The sequence below is a fragment of the Nymphaea colorata genome, chromosome 4 (assembly GCF_008831285.2).
Source record: "Nymphaea colorata isolate Beijing-Zhang1983 chromosome 4, ASM883128v2, whole genome shotgun sequence".
Taxonomy (NCBI): domain Eukaryota; kingdom Viridiplantae; phylum Streptophyta; class Magnoliopsida; order Nymphaeales; family Nymphaeaceae; genus Nymphaea; species Nymphaea colorata.
In genome coordinates, this window is record NC_045141.1 from 18,473,417 (window position 1) to 18,492,289 (window position 18,873).

An 18,873-nucleotide genomic window follows, 5' to 3' on the forward strand; every position below is an offset into this window, starting at 1 on the left:
ATTGATGGAGTAGAAAATTGTCCCTTTACTAACTCCGATTCAACTCAATTTAATTTCGGAATTGCATTGGAATATGTAACAGTGATGTCCTTCTTCTGCTTTCACATTAGGAGTGCATATTTTAGCGTTGGGAGCTACCATGCAAGAAAATTGGATGGTAGAAAAGAAAACGGGAGAGAGATGTGAGAGGCGACGGCGACGGTTTGTCTCCCTTGACCTCAATCGGGTTCTCTCCCAGCAAATGGGCCACCGGCCATGTTCTACCAGGCCGTTACCGATAACATGTGTATCAGAAATCTGCGTTTTAAGTCTCTCTCTAAGTGGGAGGAAACCTCATCACTTAGGTGACCTTTCTCCCTTGTGTTCTGAGTCTTGAAAAGAAAAATCCAATGTTGAGATCGACTAGGCTCAAAGCTTTTAAGGTTCATTGTGGTTTGTATACATTTTTTTTAAAAAAAAAAATCAATGGTTTACAGTATTGTGACATCCTGAGCTGATCTAATGTGTTGCTAAGTTCTGGACATTTTTGAATTTTTTTTCTTGCACATACTGAGCTTTCTATTGTGCAGCCGAAAGTAAAAATACGAAAAATTGTACACCAAATTTACACCCAAGCCTCCTCTCCAGCCCACACATCTTTCTCACTCTCTCTCCACCGCCGAGGCGCCGCCTGCTACAGCAACACATGGAGCTAGCGCGCTGACAGGCGTCGTCCAGCATGAAGCTCCAACACATTTCCCTTGTGTGGGGCTCTGAGTTTTCTGTTCTTCCTCTTTTTGAGGACAAGGGGGAGGGGGAGGGGGAGGGGAAGGAGGAGACCATGGAGTCCGGAGAAGAACTATCTGCAGAAACACACGTTCCACACGGAGTGATCTCAGAAGAACAGTCCTATGTTTACACTTCACCACCTCCCCCTCCAGCAGAGAACGATCTTCTCATACTCAAACCAGCAGGCTGGGCGATCAACTTCGTCTTTCTTCACCTCGTATTCATTTACCGCATTGTCTCTGCCGTCTCCTCTTTCTTCTCCCCCCTCCTCTCGGTCGTCTCCGACTCCCTCGGTCACACTGACGAGCCTAAGCAGACGGCAGAGGCGAGCAGGAGGGTGCAGAGGGGAGTCGACGCAGTCCGCCGCGCTCCAGCCACCGTCTCGGAGGACGGCGGACGGGTGGTAAGGAAGTTGGTGTTAGGCCTCGTGAAAGCGGCCTACTTGTGCTTCGTGCTGACAGCGGCCATGGTGGTGGCGGTGATTGTGGGCGTTGGTCTGGTGAGGTCGTGGGCAGAAGAGCCGGTGGTGGCGGAGGAAGCTGTATCATTCGACTACACGGAGGAGCAGCCTAGTGCGTCAGTTTTCATGGGGAGAGCGAGGATGGCCGTTCCCTTTGCTCACACCATGTGCGTCTCATTGGAGATGGTTTTGCCTGAGTCTGATTATAACAGAGATGTTGGCATGTTTCAGGTACTTGCAGCTCATTTTTCAATCCCTATGGTCTTTAACGAAATTTCTGTCGATGTGGAGTCCGACTGGAGTAATTCGTTCTTCAACCCCTGGATAAGAGTGTTGGATCGTTGTTGAATTTTCAGTTTTCCTTCTCTCGAGTTACCAGCTATGGGAACATATTCAACGAAATAACTGATTGAATAGTTATAATCGATAAAGTGATCTGAAGTCGAAGATGAATATTTAACAATCTTCTTTCAAGTGGTACTTCCCGTTTTGGTGTATGTTCTAACATTTATTCATTTTTTTGGCTTTCACTAGATAATGGCAGAGGCTATTGCATCCAATGGAGCCATCCTGGCCAAGTCCAGCCAGCCATGCATGCTACGATTTCGAAGCTTTCCTGTCAGGCTAATCCGTTCTTTTTTTCTCCTCATACCTCTAGTTCTCGAGATATCGGACGAGACGCAGATGATCAGAACTCTCGTCTTGAAGTACAAGGAGACGGCCATGAGAACAGAGCACATCAAGGTTCGGCTTCAGGCGCGTGCCGGAACGATGGGTCTTCCGCAGATCTACTCCGCGAGGATCATTCTCAATTCTAGGCCACCTTGGAAGAAAAAGATCGTTCATAGCTGGAGGCTCCCCTTCTACATATGGTCGTCTCTGTACGTGTATATCATGCTTCTGGTCGTGTTGGTTTCTTGCTGCCGGAGGGTGATTTTCCCGGCGTCCCTGCGGTTGAGCGACAACGGGAGCGAAAGTGCGGCCTGGTCTGTGGAAGGGTTTGGTGATTCTGCTGTGTCGAGGTTGGGGAGAGGGAGAAAGTTGGGTGGTGAGAGCTTCAGTGACGAGGAGGGAAGCTCTGGCGGGTGGTTGGGGACGAGGCGGGCCGTCAGCAGGCTGAAGCGGAGGCGGGCGCTCGAGCATGGTGGCCCGTCAGATACTGCGTCGTGCTCTACTTCCGGCGTCACCGAGGAAGGCTCCGGTGATGCTGAGGAAATTTCCGTTACTCAAAAGTAACCATGTAGAATCTGGTGAAACGACGGTCCACAAATGATGCTTTTCATTTTCTCTGCCTTGAATATTGAGCGGCAAAGAATTACATCTTTTGACTGCAGTTGATAGTGAAATCGATATGAAATAGCTTCAAATTACCGTTTCTGTTGCTTTAGATTCTTTCGTGTTACTTTCAAGACCAACGGCCATATTTGCTTCCTAGTATCATCAGTAGTACGACGGTGAACCTGTTCTACTGTTGTACATGTCCGGATCGACGAACCTGTTCCCCATGTTTCGGTGCGTAGTTGGATCTGAAACACGTGAATCTCAGATTCAATCTTTCATTGTTGGTTGTTGTAACCATCTGCAGCACGATGATAAACCTGTTCCACATGTCCCAAGGGTGAGGAGTTCCCAGACAAACCTTCTCCCCATGTCCTGGGATAGGCTGCAATCTTGCAGATGCATCATGCAACACTGCAGACGACAATACGAAGAGACTGTTCAATGGGTTCAATGACGTCCTACTAGAAGAGTGGGAAAAAGATAGTCTTACTGATTCCTCAAGACCGGCAGATCGATGAGGTATGCTGTAAACAGACATCTTGTTTATGGGAAAAGAAAAATCTTCTTTTTCTGATAAAGAATAAGAAAACTATGACCATGTTGTGGAGGAAGTATGCTAAATATTGTTTCCCAAAACTAACTCCGGGTGTATATGATCGGCTGCATCGATGTGATTTCAGTGCCTATGGCAGTTGAAGGTGATATCCTCCAGCAGTTAGATCAGGTGGGATCTGATGATGGTGTACGCAAGAGCAGAAAAATGAGCCAGGACTTCTATTATCCATTGCATACCATTTTAAAATAACATTTTTGAGTCAAATATAGGACACAAATACAATAGTAAATTAGTAATGGAGACCCTCACAAAATGAGAGAAATAAGAATGGAAAAAATACAAGCAGAAAAATTAACCATGCTATCACAATCTTCTATGACCTATTTCAAATAAGGAACGGAAGCCTCGAACTTGTAACCCCTTTACTTTGTAACAATGCTGTGGTTAAATAAAATCCAGACAATGGCTCTGCCTTTGTCTTGAACAATTGAACGAGGGCATTCATCATCATGGCTTATGTAGACGAGGACGGTTGCAGAACTTTCTCCCATTAGCTTTCATAAATGCCATTATGCCCAAGCTAAGTCCAGCCCAGACAGCTGAAAGCAGCAAATGACGCCAATCATGTTGAGCTGCAAGCAGACAAATATGGAATTAGTCAGATCCTAACAACGCTCGGATACAGACTAGCAAAAGGAGCAGCAGCAGAATCATTTGACAAAATTGTAAGTTGTAACTCATAAAACGAATGCAACTGAGAGAGGTTGGAAAAAATTTGGAGAAGAATCAGCTTAACTACTGTTCTGTCGGTCTAACAGCCGTATCGTTTTGCTTACAAGCAGAATAGATGTTTGAGCGTATCTTCTTACACCTCCACAACTATTAGAAGGCATCTAGGACAGACATTTCTTGCAGCCATAGTTTTTGCCTAACACTTAATTTGAGGCTAGAATAAGCATTCTGCGTTTCTAGGCCTTAAACATGTTCAATTTGCCGTTGAAGACTTGCTCCTACGACTTTGCTTGTCAAAACTTAGCTCCTATGACACTCTCTAAGCATTAGTTATATTAACGAGAAACACCTAACCACCTTTCATGATTAGGAGTTAAGACAGGACATCCTTTAACTACCTCTACCACAGGATACTTACTCCCATTGCAAAAGGGGAAAAAATATTTCTACCTCACAATGATATTCAAGGGTAGTGTGCGAATCACAATAAAATCTTGTCTGCCTCTATTATGGTCTTAATTGCTTGTGTTATATTTCTTTGTTTTTTCATTTTATCATAGCCAAATTGCAACACAATGTGACCTAGCTTCAATTTTATTGCTTTAGATTAAAAAATGTCTATGAAGTTGTACACACCGCACCTGAGTATGAACGTGTACGAGGGGCACAAAATGGCATTTAACATATATACACAGACACACACATCACATAAATTGAGTGCCTTTTCTTTTTGGTGCACAATATGATGTTTAACCGTTTGAAAAGGCATTTTCCTTTTTTCTTTTTTTGGCTTATGGAATTCTTCCTATACATTGAACAAGTAAAGAAAATGAATCTTGTGTCGACTTCCAAGTCTTCAAACAGGAGATCATATCTGCGTGGTTAGTTTTGCAAAATGTGACCTCATGGCTGAAACAATTAGCTAGACTACACTGCAGTCAAGTATGTATAACACCTCTCTCTCTCTCTCTCTCTCTCACACACACACACACACACACACACACACACACACACAACAGATACACGTTCACATGTACATACATACACACACATACATAAACCGGCTTTTTCTGACAATGACAGTGTGGACGATTTCATTTTTCCATCTTCTGATGCGTGTTGGCCAGATCAGACCTTTATAGATTGTTTACATACTTTTTTGTCAGTGAGCTCTGTGTTCATGGTGTTTTAGTAAAAATATGATTGTTTGTGTTGAAAACATAGAGAAATGAGATTTATTGATTTCTTAAATTTCTAAAATCCTAGCTATCTGCGTAACATGAGATACTAGTGGATTCCTACTAAAAATGTGTATGCATGCATGCGTGCACTTCAGTTTTTCCTATAACTAATTGAATGTTTCTTTGAATTTTTGACCTGGTCTCACGATAGAAATGTGTTCGACACGATCAACTTACAACTCAACTATCTATTCGTGCTTTTTGTCCAGAAATCTGAACCTAGAAAATCTGATGTATTTTCTGCTGTTGAGTTTTTATCATAAAAAGAAAACCCTGATACATGTTAGATTCTGGTGATTCTAAAGCTGATTTCTATTAAAAGTTAAAACAGCCCTGTAAATCGCACCTGCAGTGTGGGATTAGAAAAAAAGGGAACAAGGATCAAAGAAAGTGGATATCATGTGCAATTGAATGTATTAGGTGCTTGTGTCCATGGTGTTATGGTTATGCTGTTAGAGAGAAACTACTTACCTTGCCTCAGTGACATGGTTGCAAGCATCATGCCAGTCAAAGCTAATGCTGAAGCTAAGGGAAATGACTGCAAAGGACAAATATCACTTGTATAAGTGCAACATAGAAAGAAAACCTATATGCAAAAACAAGTAAATCTGAAAAAGAAACGTTTTTTGAGTTTTTACGAAAGCAAGGAGAAGATAAGGTGCAACTAGAATAACAGAAAAAGGAAAGAGAGCACATAGACAGAATATCCCATTATAATAATTCATAATGGTGCAAATTAAATTGCCTCAGGTCTGACATATTAGAGATCACACAGATGATGTAGTCCCCGCAATGAAATTTTCTGAGCAAACTCTTGGAGAAAGGTAATAGTAAAATCGTTCCTCAGGAGATTATTAACAAAGATACTAGGACTCCGGCTCCACTACATCAACAGTACCAAGTATCAGTGAAACATTAGTCTGAACTTTGAAACTGCTTCAGTATAATTATACCAAGTTCCTAGACCGACTTTAGTTTAGCATCATCAATAAATCTCAATCTAATTATCTCGGAGGTAATATCAAATAGGTACATACATCCTGCTAGAGATAAAATGTTGCTACTAATCTTCAGTTCCTACACCCAATTACTTTCTGGCTTGATCTTTCAGAGAGTCAGGGCTATATCCTAACACAAGAGTCCAACTTTTTATTCGTGAAATCCCAATTTGGTTCATCGTAAAATACAACCACCCCTTTCCTATTAAACTTACAGGAAAGTTGGTAGTAATAGTGGTCAAATTGCAAACAATTATGTCGCATACATGTGAAAATACATAAACTATTATTCCACTTACCCAGCGGGAGAGCACAGAACAATCTACAGTTGTTTCTTAATAACTCTAGCTTCTGTTGGGACATTCCAAAACATGTATAGGACAATGCATTCAATGATTATTCCTGTCCGTAAATAATTTTTTATCCTATAACCATTTAGAATCACCAAGGTAGACTTTCTACTTATTGGTCATCCCTTCTGAATTTGATTTTCGTTCTTATCCCATGAAGCTGCTAGAAGCCTAGAAGAACCATAGACATGAAGCCATTTACTACTAAAGCAATCCTCATAACGAGGACACAAAATTAAAAATATTTTCCATATTTCCAGCTAACCCTGCTGCTATCAATCATTGAACCTTTCTATTCCAACATCTCATTGGTTATGCTAACATTGACCAAGGCTACTAACAAGCTGAAAGTACCCAAACTTTTTAGAAGGTTAATTTTGCCATCCATATTTTTCTCTCAAGTGGTTATCCATCAGTTGCACAGCCCAAAAGATAAGCCAATGACTCCATTGGATCATTGGGTTGATAGGAGCCACAGAGACCCTAAAATCTATGTTCAAGGTGTGGACTGTATACATTGAACCCATATTTTGCATCTAAGGAATGTGGGTCAGGGTGTGCAAATGCCCAACCTAAGCCATAGAAGGCTCTATCACTGCTGGTTCATCCATTTTGCCCATTTAATGGTTTTTTTTTTCACAAATGTACAGATGACACAAAATGTCAAAAACATACATTTAAGAACAAAACCTAAAAATTGAATGTGCAGATCAGTTTTACAAGGATTTTAAGATTGAAATTCTTAGCTTATTCTGCTCGCAGATTCAATCTAGACATGGGATTTTCACAATTTATTTTCCCTGCTTTGAACATTCTCAGCCATCCATGGTCCAATTTTTGAAAAAATGCTTAAAATTGTTGGTTCGGCAGATGGTGGAATATATAAACCCATATGCACAAAGTTGCATACATAGATATAATATACACATATAGATGTCTACAGATGTATGGGTACTCGAATATGTTACGTTGTGTATGTAATATGGTATGGGCTTATGCATATGCATTTAGTTAGCTACTTAGCTACAGATAAATACGGACAGTTTCACACGCATCATAGAGGCCAAATCAATTGAAAACACAGATGTAACTAAAATTTCATTCTGCAGTTGACAACTTACAGTCCAAGCCTCCATGGCTTCTCCTTTTAGTGAAGAAGTCAATCCACGGCTAACAGCAACAATGTAGTGGCCGTGCAAGAGATCAATGGCATCCTAAATGACCATGCGAAACAGTAAAAAGAAATTATCAAGTACATTCACTAGGAAATTTTTATTCAAATTCAGGAACATGGTTAAACGAATAAAAACTCAAAAGCATAGGTCTGCTGTGTAGTAGCTGTCACATACACGACAATTTATCCGTACTCATCCTCTATTCTATTTTATGTGCATCCACAAAGTGGTAAGCTTAGCATATACTGGGAAATGATTTTCTGTACAATGAATTGTAATACCATAGAAAGAAGAAAAGGTAGAGTTCAAGTTATTGCTTCTTCAAGCATTATCTCCTACTTTCCTCTGCCTTCAGTTGGCCAATGACAAAATGTAGTCATTAATAAAAGGAAGAGTCCACATAAGATACGTGGCCAGCCTAAAGAGCAGTTTCCAACAAAAGTTACCACTCATAAACTGTATATTAAATCTAAGCTTCTAGCTTGAGGGTTTTCCATACAGCTGGAGTATTCAGCACGAAAAAATCACACAAGCTGGCATTGAACTTTTCTTGGAAACAGACAAGTATAAAAGAATGTCAACCTGCTTAGTTCCGTCACAGAAGTTGTTCAAATAATAGCGTAAAAGTGCATTGCAACCATCACCAATCACTCCATTTATTGTCCTCTTCCCATGCCTGATTAAGCACAAGAAGCACATCAGAGAATATGCCTGTACATCTGTGCGTGCATATATATACATATAAGAATGTACCATGGAAGCAAATGAATAACACATATCAATCAAACAAGAAAGAAGTTAATGCCTATCATTTCATAGTGACAAAATTAACCTTGAAAAATGACACATCATGGGTTGATAAATCAGTTGTTGAAAGATTCCTCATGAACCTGGCATGATCAATTGATTCCATTTGTATATCAAAGCATATCCTACGTATTAGAGAGTCAGTTTGCAGTTCATCTTTATCCCTGTAGAACTAGGATTCAGTTCTGCCAAGAAATCTAAGAAACTTGATACGTTTACATTTAAAGTTGTATGAATTAGTAAACCAAACTGCTGTATTTATTGTTAACTTCATAATTAAAATGATGTGGTCAATATAAGTTTGACCACAAATAGGATACTAGCTGATTGTTAAGATCTGAGTAATTATGGGTTGTATGCTAAAGAATCAAGTTCCAAATGATTGTAGTACATCGTAAACAAACATCTTGCATAATGTTCATGATAAGCAAATAGGACATACCCAACTGTATCCCAATAAACAGCAAAACGAAAAATCTCAATTACCTAACAAAATCTCCTTTCAGTGCAGCAGTACCAGAATATTGAATGCTTATATCATCACCATGGTCTGCCCATACTGAAATGAAGGATAAGCAGCATAAGAACACTATGCAACACATTTTTCCCAACTAAGATCACAATGGCAAAGTGAGAGGATAAATCCATAAAAAAAGTTTCTCAAATGGTAAACAATACTGTCAACTCACAGATTTTGAAGCTCTCATCAAAGCCAACATGATTATCTATGGTTTCACCATTTCCCAAGATTCCCATTCTTTGAAGTTGACTTTCTAATATTCTTCTGCCAATCATACTCTGCAAAGGATTTATCAACATTTATATCTGTCAGACACAAAAAGGAGGTAGGTCCCTTGTTAAAATGTCCTGAAGAATCTACAAATATTTTACCTGAAGCATTCAGAGAGCAAATTGGAAAGGATCACAAATTTGAGCAGTGGAAAAAAAAACACACACACACACACACACACACACACACACACACAAAACTTGCTACTTGCTAGTAGATGCACCACTGTTCTGTTTCATTTTTGCACTCATAACGATCATCATTGCAAAGCTGATTTAAATTACCCTTATTTCTTATTTTATGGTCTTCATAGTTACTGACATTATGTCCAGCTTTTTCCATTAACTAGAATCTCTACTTTGAGAATTGAGATGGTATCCATGATCCATCCTCTGTCCCAGTGGTTCAATACATTTATGCAACCGCAACTTGCAACCAGAAAAATCCAAGAACCAAGTGTCGTGTGTGGATACTTCAATTATCATGCATGTCCTTTAACAAGAAGACAAGGCCATTAGAAATGCCACTTGACAGAACGTAGGAGTGAAATCTGCATGTTACATGGTCAATGTCTGGTCTTATTTTCAGTTGCCTTCTCTAGCTTCTTTAGTGATGAACCTAATTTACAACACATTCTTTTATTTCTCAAATCACTACATGCTTTTCTCTATGGACAAACATCATACACTTGTAAATGAAACTTAAGTCATTATTATAATGTCAATGTTATATATACCTGTCCCTCTATGTCAGTGGGTATGGTTACGGGTCCCAATATGGGTGCTGGTATACGTATGGGTGTGGAGCAATCTTCAAAAACTTGGGCACCATGACACGGCTGTACATATCTTTTTACATGTATACTTATGTGTATAATAATAAGATTTTACCTAAATAAACATGGCGAAGGGGAGAAGAGACTCATCGTAGAAGCATCCTAAAGCAAACACTTCGATACACATCACGTCACATCACCAGCAAAGCCAAAACTTTAGATATCAAAACAAACCTATTCACTGACTGACTGAAGGCGGGAACGACATAGTGACTGACCCACCAGAGACTAGAGGGAGGGAATTCATTGCTTATATTCATAAAAAAAAAATTACTGAACAAGAAATACTAAATATAAGCAACAGGTACACAAATATTAAAATATACCAAAAAACACAAAATTAAGGCCACAGTGTCCAGACCCGCACTTGCACCCTTGTCAAGCCATATCGACACAGATGCATGGCCTTTTCAGGCGCACGTATGTTTCATAGCTATCATGTTTCATACTTTCACAATATATAAAATCACAAAACAGCAGGAAACCTTCTGTTGGACTGTCTATTGGGTCCCACCAGAACAAATAAATAATGTAAAATAATAATTAAAAAAGGGTGTCAGCAAGGTGGTGGAAGGCTTCCACCAACGATTCCCACTAGTATAAATAGGGGACTTAACCCTTGATGGTGAATCATCTAAGTAAAGTGAGATCATGAGTAGGGGGTGCTTGGTCAAGTGAGTTCACTTCATGAACTTAAAGGTGAGCCATTGTGGTCTTCTAGAAAACTAGAACTCTTGTATGTTGTTGTTGTATTCATTATCTTGTGGAATGATACATGTTTATTATTTAAGTGTGTAAGACAGAGACATATAGTTCCTTTAAGATTCTCGAAGTCTTCAATGAAGGACTATTCTCAAGTTCTACCAAATATTACAATCTCACTCTCTTAAGGAACATGTGTCCTTGTATATTGGACCCTGAGTTCGAAGTGATGAATTTGGTTCTGATGCCAATTATCATGACTCAGCCCCAAAAATAGCCCATATGCCAATTGATGGATGTCAAGTCACCCCATAGCCAGCTTCAGTTCACATATAAAAAGGTTATGAGCTATGACACTTGACAGTATGTAACACAAGTATAAAACCCTTTAAGATTACTTAAAAAAATATAAAATTATTCTCAAGTCCTTCTCTCATATAAGATGTCACAAATAACAGCAGACACTATTTCATGTTCAATGACGTTCAACAAGAAGTTGACGAATCATGGCGTTCATACCTCTTATTCCTTGCCCTGATATATAAAGGGTACACCTTAGTTTGATGTTTCTCAATGTAAACTTGTAGCTTTTATTTACTTCAGGTTGACAACTTTTTTACAGAGACATTTTATGGAAAGATAAATGATATATGCCAAAGTGGGAAAGCTAACTCATTTTCTAGTTATAGATGTCGTTCTGCTATTTATGGTTGGTACAATAGATGGCCTAACCAATTTTTCCCAATAGCACGCAGGAAAACTTCCATAAACCACACAAAACGTGCAAGAAAACAAGGATCTTGTAATGGTTTTCTAATAGCAAGACAATGAAAATCCATGTCGTCCACTTTAGAAGAGTCATAAAACACAGGTGCAGAATTGCACCACAAGAAACATAACATGCTAAAGCACTACAAGACAGATAATGCTGTGATCCAAGAAAGTAAGGAAAAAAAGCACGTGAAAAGCACTCATGATACATTAAGTCATCATAATACTGAACAAATAAACAAATGAAAAATCAGATTAGTTCTTACCTGGGTAACATTGGTACGATCTAAACAATCAATGCAATTTGTCCTTACAATTCCTTGTTGTTCCTCAAGTTTTTCTCCTTTTACATCCAGTAGAAAATACCTATAAAATGCCGAAGTTCAAAGTTGAATAAGTTAGTAAGACACTCAGCAGGTCAAATAAAAGCATACAAGGAACACATATGATATAAGTAAAGCAACAACATAGGCCATGTTCAAAACGTGCAGAATTAACCATGTCAGTTAACTACAATTCTTTACTTTTGATGATCAGGGAAACATTTTAATCCACTACTCAGACCAAAGTTTCTAACACCACATATAAGGGGAAGACTTGAGGTAACCCTGCGGTGAAGATTTAAAAATGTTTGAGAGGATTATATCCGTCTCACAATACTATCAATTATCATGGATTGTAGTGTTTGGGTGTTCCATCATACTAAGCACTCATGTGCATTTTGGGTCGACATACTACAATTGGTACAAGAGCAAAGTTCAACACTCAAACTTAGGATCCAACAAGTTAAAACATGTTCCTTCAGGGGAATGGTATGGCACCGCATGTGGCAATAGAACTTGACAATAATATATATTGAAGATGTGAGAAATCTTGAGATATTTATATGTTTGTATCCTATACCTGAAAGCATGGGGGATGAGCCATGCCCAACCCCGCTCCCCACCCCTCCTTGCGACCTCAAATTTTGAAAAAAATAAAATTTAATAGTTAGAACTTTGAAAATTTTGCATTTCGCCCTTGCAAAATTTTTGAAAAATCAAATTTGGGACCTATAAAAATTTTAAGAATATAATTTGGCCCCTCCCAAACAAACGTTCTTCCTCCACCCCTGCCAGCAAGTATCCTAGTTCTTAGCCTTTTTAAGTTTAATTGAAAGCTGATTAGGGAACATGTTGAAAATTGAAATCCACTGCACCAGTTAGTTCAGTTTTGGCTGAGTGTTCAACCTAAGTCACAAGGACAACCCAAAAATGGTGAAGCACCCATGTCAATGCGGGTGTGGGTACAGATTCGCCCCAACGTGATACCCGACATGGTTTGACCGAGTTGAATGCTACTGACCACACCCACTCTTTTTTGTCTCTTATTCATTTTTCGCTTTTTTTTTCCCATTTTTTCCCAACCAAAATGAAATAGAAGTGCCTAAAACAAGTAGGAGAAAGGTTTGAAAGTGCGGCCAAAGAAGTGTGATGCGAACACAAACTTGTCACTCTCTAGAAGTGCAAAAAATACCTAAAACTATTAGCAATTTACTTTGGCAGAAGCATGATCATCTTCTCATCAAAATCCATTATGTGGTATTGCGAAAAGAGGAAATGCACCTGTGGCTCTTCAAGAAGTCCACGATTTGGTCATAGAGAAGTGAAAGACGTTCAAAGTGAATGTGACCACAAATTCGATGAAAATCAAAATGCACATATCTGCAAGCACAATAGCATAGTACCAAGTCAAGCAATTTCATTTGAAGGTTATTATTTACTAAAGTGAATAATAAATTAACCTTATCTCGTCGCTTGCAATTTTTTGCATGGCATTAGCAAATACTTGATTCAATCGGCCTTCACCCCCATGCTGGCAAGGATAGAAGAAAGGATCAAGCATTATGGAATGTAAAAATATCTGAAAACTTCATTACCAGGAAGCCCACTATAATGGCATGAGTTTAACATTCCAGAAATACTAGAACCACTAGATTGTTTCTGAAAAGGTAAAACAAGAACCATACATGCAATATAGTATAATTTGGCAGCAAAAGTAGGACCATGAAGATAGAGAAAGGAATGGATGCATAGTTGAACACAAATGTTCTCACATAGGTAGTCCTACAGGCATAGTATAAGCCCAGAATATGATAGTGGCAGAACCATAACCAATTACAAAATGCTTAATACCAAACAATGTCATACATGCAGAAATAACGGTGTGGGTTTGGGAGATAACATGAAGTATAAATATATAAAGTTTAGAGGTAACTATAACATATCAAAGGCCACACCATTTTCAAGAGAAAAGATCATGTACTAAGCACAATTTCATGTATTACGTATGGTATACAATCATAGACATAATAAAAGAGTGCATGAAAACAGCCATCATGAATTTGTGAAATGATTCAACATAGAAAGGTAATGGTACATCAAGGGATAATTAAAACTCAACTGACTTACCCATGAAGTATCAACTCTAAAGCAACTTTTGGACATAGCTTGAAATAGTATTGCATCATTGATGTTTTTAATAGGTTAAAATTTAAATAGAGGCATCTCCATATTTATATGCAAATTTGTAAGCAATACTTACACGACAATAAATAAGCTAAGAAGAAAGTGGAAACAACTATGTAGATAATATACATGATCAAGGGAAACAATGCTCATTCCACAAGTTTCATGTTTGACCTCCTCTTTCCCCTCTTTACGCAAAGATAAGCAAGATGATATTAGCAATAGGAAACAAAAGCCAAAGTGTACCTTGTTGACGAGATCAACAGCTAAAACAGATCCATAGGTTCTTCTTAAATCAAGAAAGTGTCTCTGAACAACTTGAGGCTGCAAGATAACAGGAAGAGGAATATCACTCAATTTTATGCACAATTATGCAAAAAATTTGGCTAAGCATGAAAGATTGAGAATGTCAAGGTTGGCATACTTACAGCTTCCTCTGGTCTTACAATTTCAAAACTAGGCTTGTATGTCAAGTCAACAATTTGCTTCCACAAAAATGGAATAGATCCACGAACCTGAACAAGGTATGCAAAAGATACTGAGAATCCTTTTCTGTGAATGTGTAAATTTCATGTACTATCAGAAGATTATGCAGTTCTCATGTTTCAATTAACAAGTACATGCACAAGAAAGCAGTAATAGAATTACATGATACTGCTATAAAAATGCATGACTGGCAGCAATGCGGGAACCAAGATAACATAAATTAGAAATGTGGAAAAGCTAACAAGCAGAACTACAAGGAATTATATGAAAGATAAGTATCAGCATACAGAACATGTGAAATCTAGTGGTGTCAAAAATCATGCCCATATACACAATGATCAACCATGCAACTGTGAACAAAGATGTTCTATGGGAGGATGAACCATACACTTGTGGGCATGAATGCCTTTATAGAAATATCAACCATAAACATGAATGTTGGAAAAGATAAATGCTCCCACACCTGTACAAAAGAGGCCGTGAAACCATTACATTGAACAATCTGCTCTGTTTCAACAAAATTTGCAGTATAACCTTCTGCATCGGCACCTCTTCTCCACATTCGTGTACCTTAATGTAACAGATTCATATCACAAATTAATTGTACCTTGAACAGGATGAGAAGAAACAGCACTAGAAGCTGACAGCAAGTCATTCAAGATGAAGTCGTGCTGCCATATATCTGATTTACCCATTTATTCTGTAAATTCCACTTCCTCTAATTCTATTGTTTCTATTTTGCAGTTCTCATGCAAGATAAACATATGCCGGAATGTGTTAAAGATATTGAGACCATTACCTTTTTCTTTTTGTATGTGTACCGGATGCTTCCTAGAAAAACAAAATAGTCCTTTTACTCCTGTTTTCTTACTCCCAATGCTAGATATTCTCTTACTCTGAGTGGCTAGTCTTTTTATTGACAAACAGTACCCATAGTATCCAAGTGTAGTGGATAGAATATCTCACATTTGCTCTTCCACAATGTAACCACAGTCCTATCCTTTTATTAAGGTCTAGTAACCTCACTAAGGGAAAGAGCACGACTTGAAGTTTCGCACTTCTCACAGAGTAAAAGCAAAAAATCCAAATGTATCAAAACCTTTGCCACATGTATGGACTTGAATGATTAAACAGAATGCATAATTGAATGGGGGTTGGAGGTCAACACTTTTCTTTATTGACATAAGACAAGCAACAAGTCAAATAAATTATGAGTCCACTATTCAAAGGCACGTCGAAAATACTGGAGGGAACAGTAGATGGAAAGTCAGCAAACAAAACTGATGCCTCATCAAAGCTATCAGCAAGGAAGAACAAGTTTTTCAGAATTAAACAGTGCTAATCAAAACTCCAAGCTGTTCACGTACCAGTTCGCCTTGTGCATCTTCTAGCTATCAAAATCACATCCACAATTTGTTTCCCGATATTTGCTTGAAAGCTTTGATAGCGTAACTTAAAGTTAAGAATAGCAGACAGATATAGTCAAAATGGGTTGTGTGCATAGGAACTTTGAAAACTACCATCATTAAATTTAAATGGCATCTCACAAATGAAAGGATATTCCCTTGGATAACCGGCAATATGTATGGATCAAGCTGCATAACAAATTGGAGGATTAGAACTTCATAATAGGTGTATGCATGCATGTCAAAGTACATCAAGCAATATTTATATTACAAATCAATTGTAGACTGCTACCTTGTTGTCTATAAGGACTTCTAGCATGTAATTATTCCAGAGAAATCTTGGGTCAGCCTGCACAAGGAACAATGATGAAGGTGAACATGGATCAAGATTGAACTTGTGTTGCTAGTACTATGCACATCATTCTGACATAAAACAGTTCTGTCAGAATGATGCCACTGGCGCTTCTAAAACCAGTAATAACGTACACCAAATGAGTCCTGATGGATAGCGACAAAATTACAAATAATTCTTTTTATACAAGAGAAAACAAGGAAAAATGATGCTAGCTATAAAACATATTAAGAAGCACTTGCCTGCCTCCAGAGTGGCAGATTCTTCGACTCATACCGTGATCCATGTGATCTTTGCAAACTGCAATATAAGCCAAACCAAGATCTGTAAGCAGAAATTAAATGTGAAGAAAATAAACTTTGAGCCATGAATACAGATAGCCGACAAGGGCCCCCTGATTCAACCAACATACTCTTGAGCAAAGCCAAAAGAAAGACCATGAGCATAGAATACCAGCAGGTCAAAGATGTTAATCTGCACGCTATCCATGCCCTCCTATCATAAACACAATCCTATAAAGAAGTAAAAACCATCAATAACCAGTTACCTAAGCGTTAAATCGATTTCATAGGAAAAATACAGCCCAGGTGTCTTCTCTGCAGCACTGAGGAGCCCCTTCAACTCAGACTCCAACTTGTTCTATCAAAAGATTATGCATAAAAGCAAAATCACATCTTTCCCCATAAATTTCGAAAGGCCAAGAAGATACTAGCAAACAAACCTGCTCTGCAGTTGAGCTGCTAACTGCTTGATTACACGGCAATATTTGAAGAGACGATACTTTGAAGATGGGATATCCAAAATGGGATCCAACACATTCCCGATTCGTGATCACCAGCGCGTATGTACCTAGATTCACGTACCGGTAGAAAGAGATGAAACTTACGAAAGCCAAATTTCCCATAATTAACATAGATGTCTTCGAACTGTGCAAGTCTGAGCACATGGTTCTCTTTACGATGCACTGGACGTGATCGATCAGCGACAACAACGGCAATCAAATAACAGTGATGGCCAGAATTGGACGTCAAATTGATGCGAACTATTCTAAGTTTTTGGCTAACCTGCGACGAGCTTCAGCATTCCAATCAAACCAAATATGTTTCGGATTCTCGGGCTTGTGGCGCCATAATCCGGAAGTTCATCTAAAAATATCACAAAAAACAAGACACTAGATTAATCACTCACACTCCTAGCACGTTCAAAGCATACGGGACTTCACACAATGAAGGACAGTGCAGAAATCGCCTCTAACCGACGGATTTTAACGAGCCATCGACGCGGCTGATCATCAGGTAAGAATTGGAAGCGCCATCAATCGCCTCGATCATATACTGATCCGAGAATTCCCAGAGCCGCATCTTCGTGCACAGCTTCGGCTGCAACTCTTGCTCTTTCTCCATGGCGCGGCTCTCTGCGGCACAAACTTCTCGTCAAGTCAATCACTTCAAACACCAGATAAGTCGCCAGAAACGAATGGCAAAACAAGAAGAGCTCGTTCGAGTGTGACGAATCGAACTCAAAAGCCAGAAAAGGAGGAGAGGAGAAAAAGGGGAAAGGCACTCCCCCCAATGTTTGAATATTTGTCTAACCAACTAACCAGCGAGAACCCGAGTCTTGGGTATTGAACGCAACGCCTTGTGAGGAAGAGAGGAGGCGCGAGACGTGGAGATCCGGAGGAAATGGCGTCTGCCGTTACTAGGCCGAGGAATGTAACGGTTGCGGAAAGAGCGGAAGGGAAGATCTGATGGTGGTGGTGGTGGTGGCGGTGATCGGGCTCCTCCGGTGGTGGTGGTGGTGGTGGCGGGGGCGGGGAATTTGACCACCTTGTAGTGGCAGACCACGGTGCCACGCCAACATGCGGCCCCGCTCTCAATTCTCATCAATTATCTTCATCATCGTGCCAACGACACACTGATTTTGCGTTTACCGCGACTCACGCTTCAACTAATCTCCCAAACCACCATCTAAAATCCTCTTGAGTATGAGAGCAAGCGACTGAGCTTCCATCTGAACCGTTCAAGGCCTACACTTTTGTTTTCATTTTGATTCGGTAATATATATATATATATATATATATATATATATATATAATACATTCATACATATTCAGTACTTCAATATTAGAAAATACATCTATAATGTTTGACATTGATTGTAACGATAAACACCAAAATATTATTTATGTAGAAAATTGTAATAGAAAATTCTTTTGTTTTTTATTTGTCATAGATTATATAACATTTATTTGAACAACATTATTAAAGAAGGCCATGAGTGTGGAAAAACATTCTTAAAGAGGACCATGAGTGTAGCACAAAAAATTCCTCCGTCAAGTGAATTGCGAGTGAACGTTTCTTTCCCAATCTCTAAACCAAGACCTCCAAGATCCCAAAACATGTTTACCAATGCTTTTTGTTTTTAATGGCAAGACAACTTTATCATCTACTTAACTTGATGGTGATAAAGATACTTGGAGGGCATTTAATTACTTTATGTTTAACTTCTACGCATGTTTTTATTGATATGACAAAAGATCCATACTACAAATCTATGATTCCTCAATCTATCCAGATTTGGTTACTTGGTTTACCTTTTTGCATTGAGTAAATGTCTTATTTAAGATCATAGAGGGGAGGCCTCAATCGCCTGAACC

The 18,873-nt window shown here is 38.9% G+C and overlaps 2 protein-coding genes across 3 annotated transcripts; one reads left to right on the forward strand and one right to left on the reverse strand.

Moving 5' to 3' along the window:
- Positions 1-339: 339 nt before the first annotated feature.
- Positions 340-2,605, forward strand: LOC116252440 (seipin-1). Its single transcript, XM_031626699.2, has 2 exons — positions 340-1,459; positions 1,763-2,605. Exons 1-2 carry the CDS (start codon positions 719-721, stop codon positions 2,462-2,464), a joined length of 1,443 nt encoding a protein of 480 aa, XP_031482559.1. The 5' UTR covers positions 340-718; the 3' UTR covers positions 2,465-2,605.
- A 653-nt stretch (positions 2,606-3,258) lies between these two features.
- LOC116252437 (phosphoinositide phosphatase SAC6) lies at positions 3,259-18,193 on the reverse strand. 2 transcript variants are annotated; one of them, XM_031626696.2, is made up of 21 exons: positions 17,818-18,187; positions 17,473-17,631; positions 17,282-17,362; positions 16,939-17,066; positions 16,765-16,856; positions 16,460-16,517; positions 16,158-16,214; positions 16,021-16,054; positions 15,827-15,907; positions 14,923-15,029; positions 14,402-14,488; positions 14,220-14,297; positions 13,250-13,320; positions 13,071-13,169; positions 11,733-11,832; positions 9,058-9,166; positions 8,855-8,927; positions 8,144-8,237; positions 7,508-7,600; positions 5,510-5,576; positions 3,259-3,697 (listed from the first exon to the last, which is right to left on the reverse strand). In XM_031626696.2, exons 1-21 carry the CDS (start codon positions 18,098-18,100, stop codon positions 3,573-3,575), a joined length of 2,076 nt encoding a protein of 691 aa, XP_031482556.1. In that variant the 5' UTR covers positions 18,101-18,187; the 3' UTR covers positions 3,259-3,572. The 2 variants fall into 2 exon arrangements, 1 of the variants encoding a protein (XP_031482556.1); XR_004172208.2 differs by lacking the exons at positions 3,259-3,697; positions 5,510-5,576 and having other exon boundaries at positions 8,144-8,280; positions 17,818-18,193.
- Between the last annotated feature and the right edge of the window lie 680 nt (positions 18,194-18,873).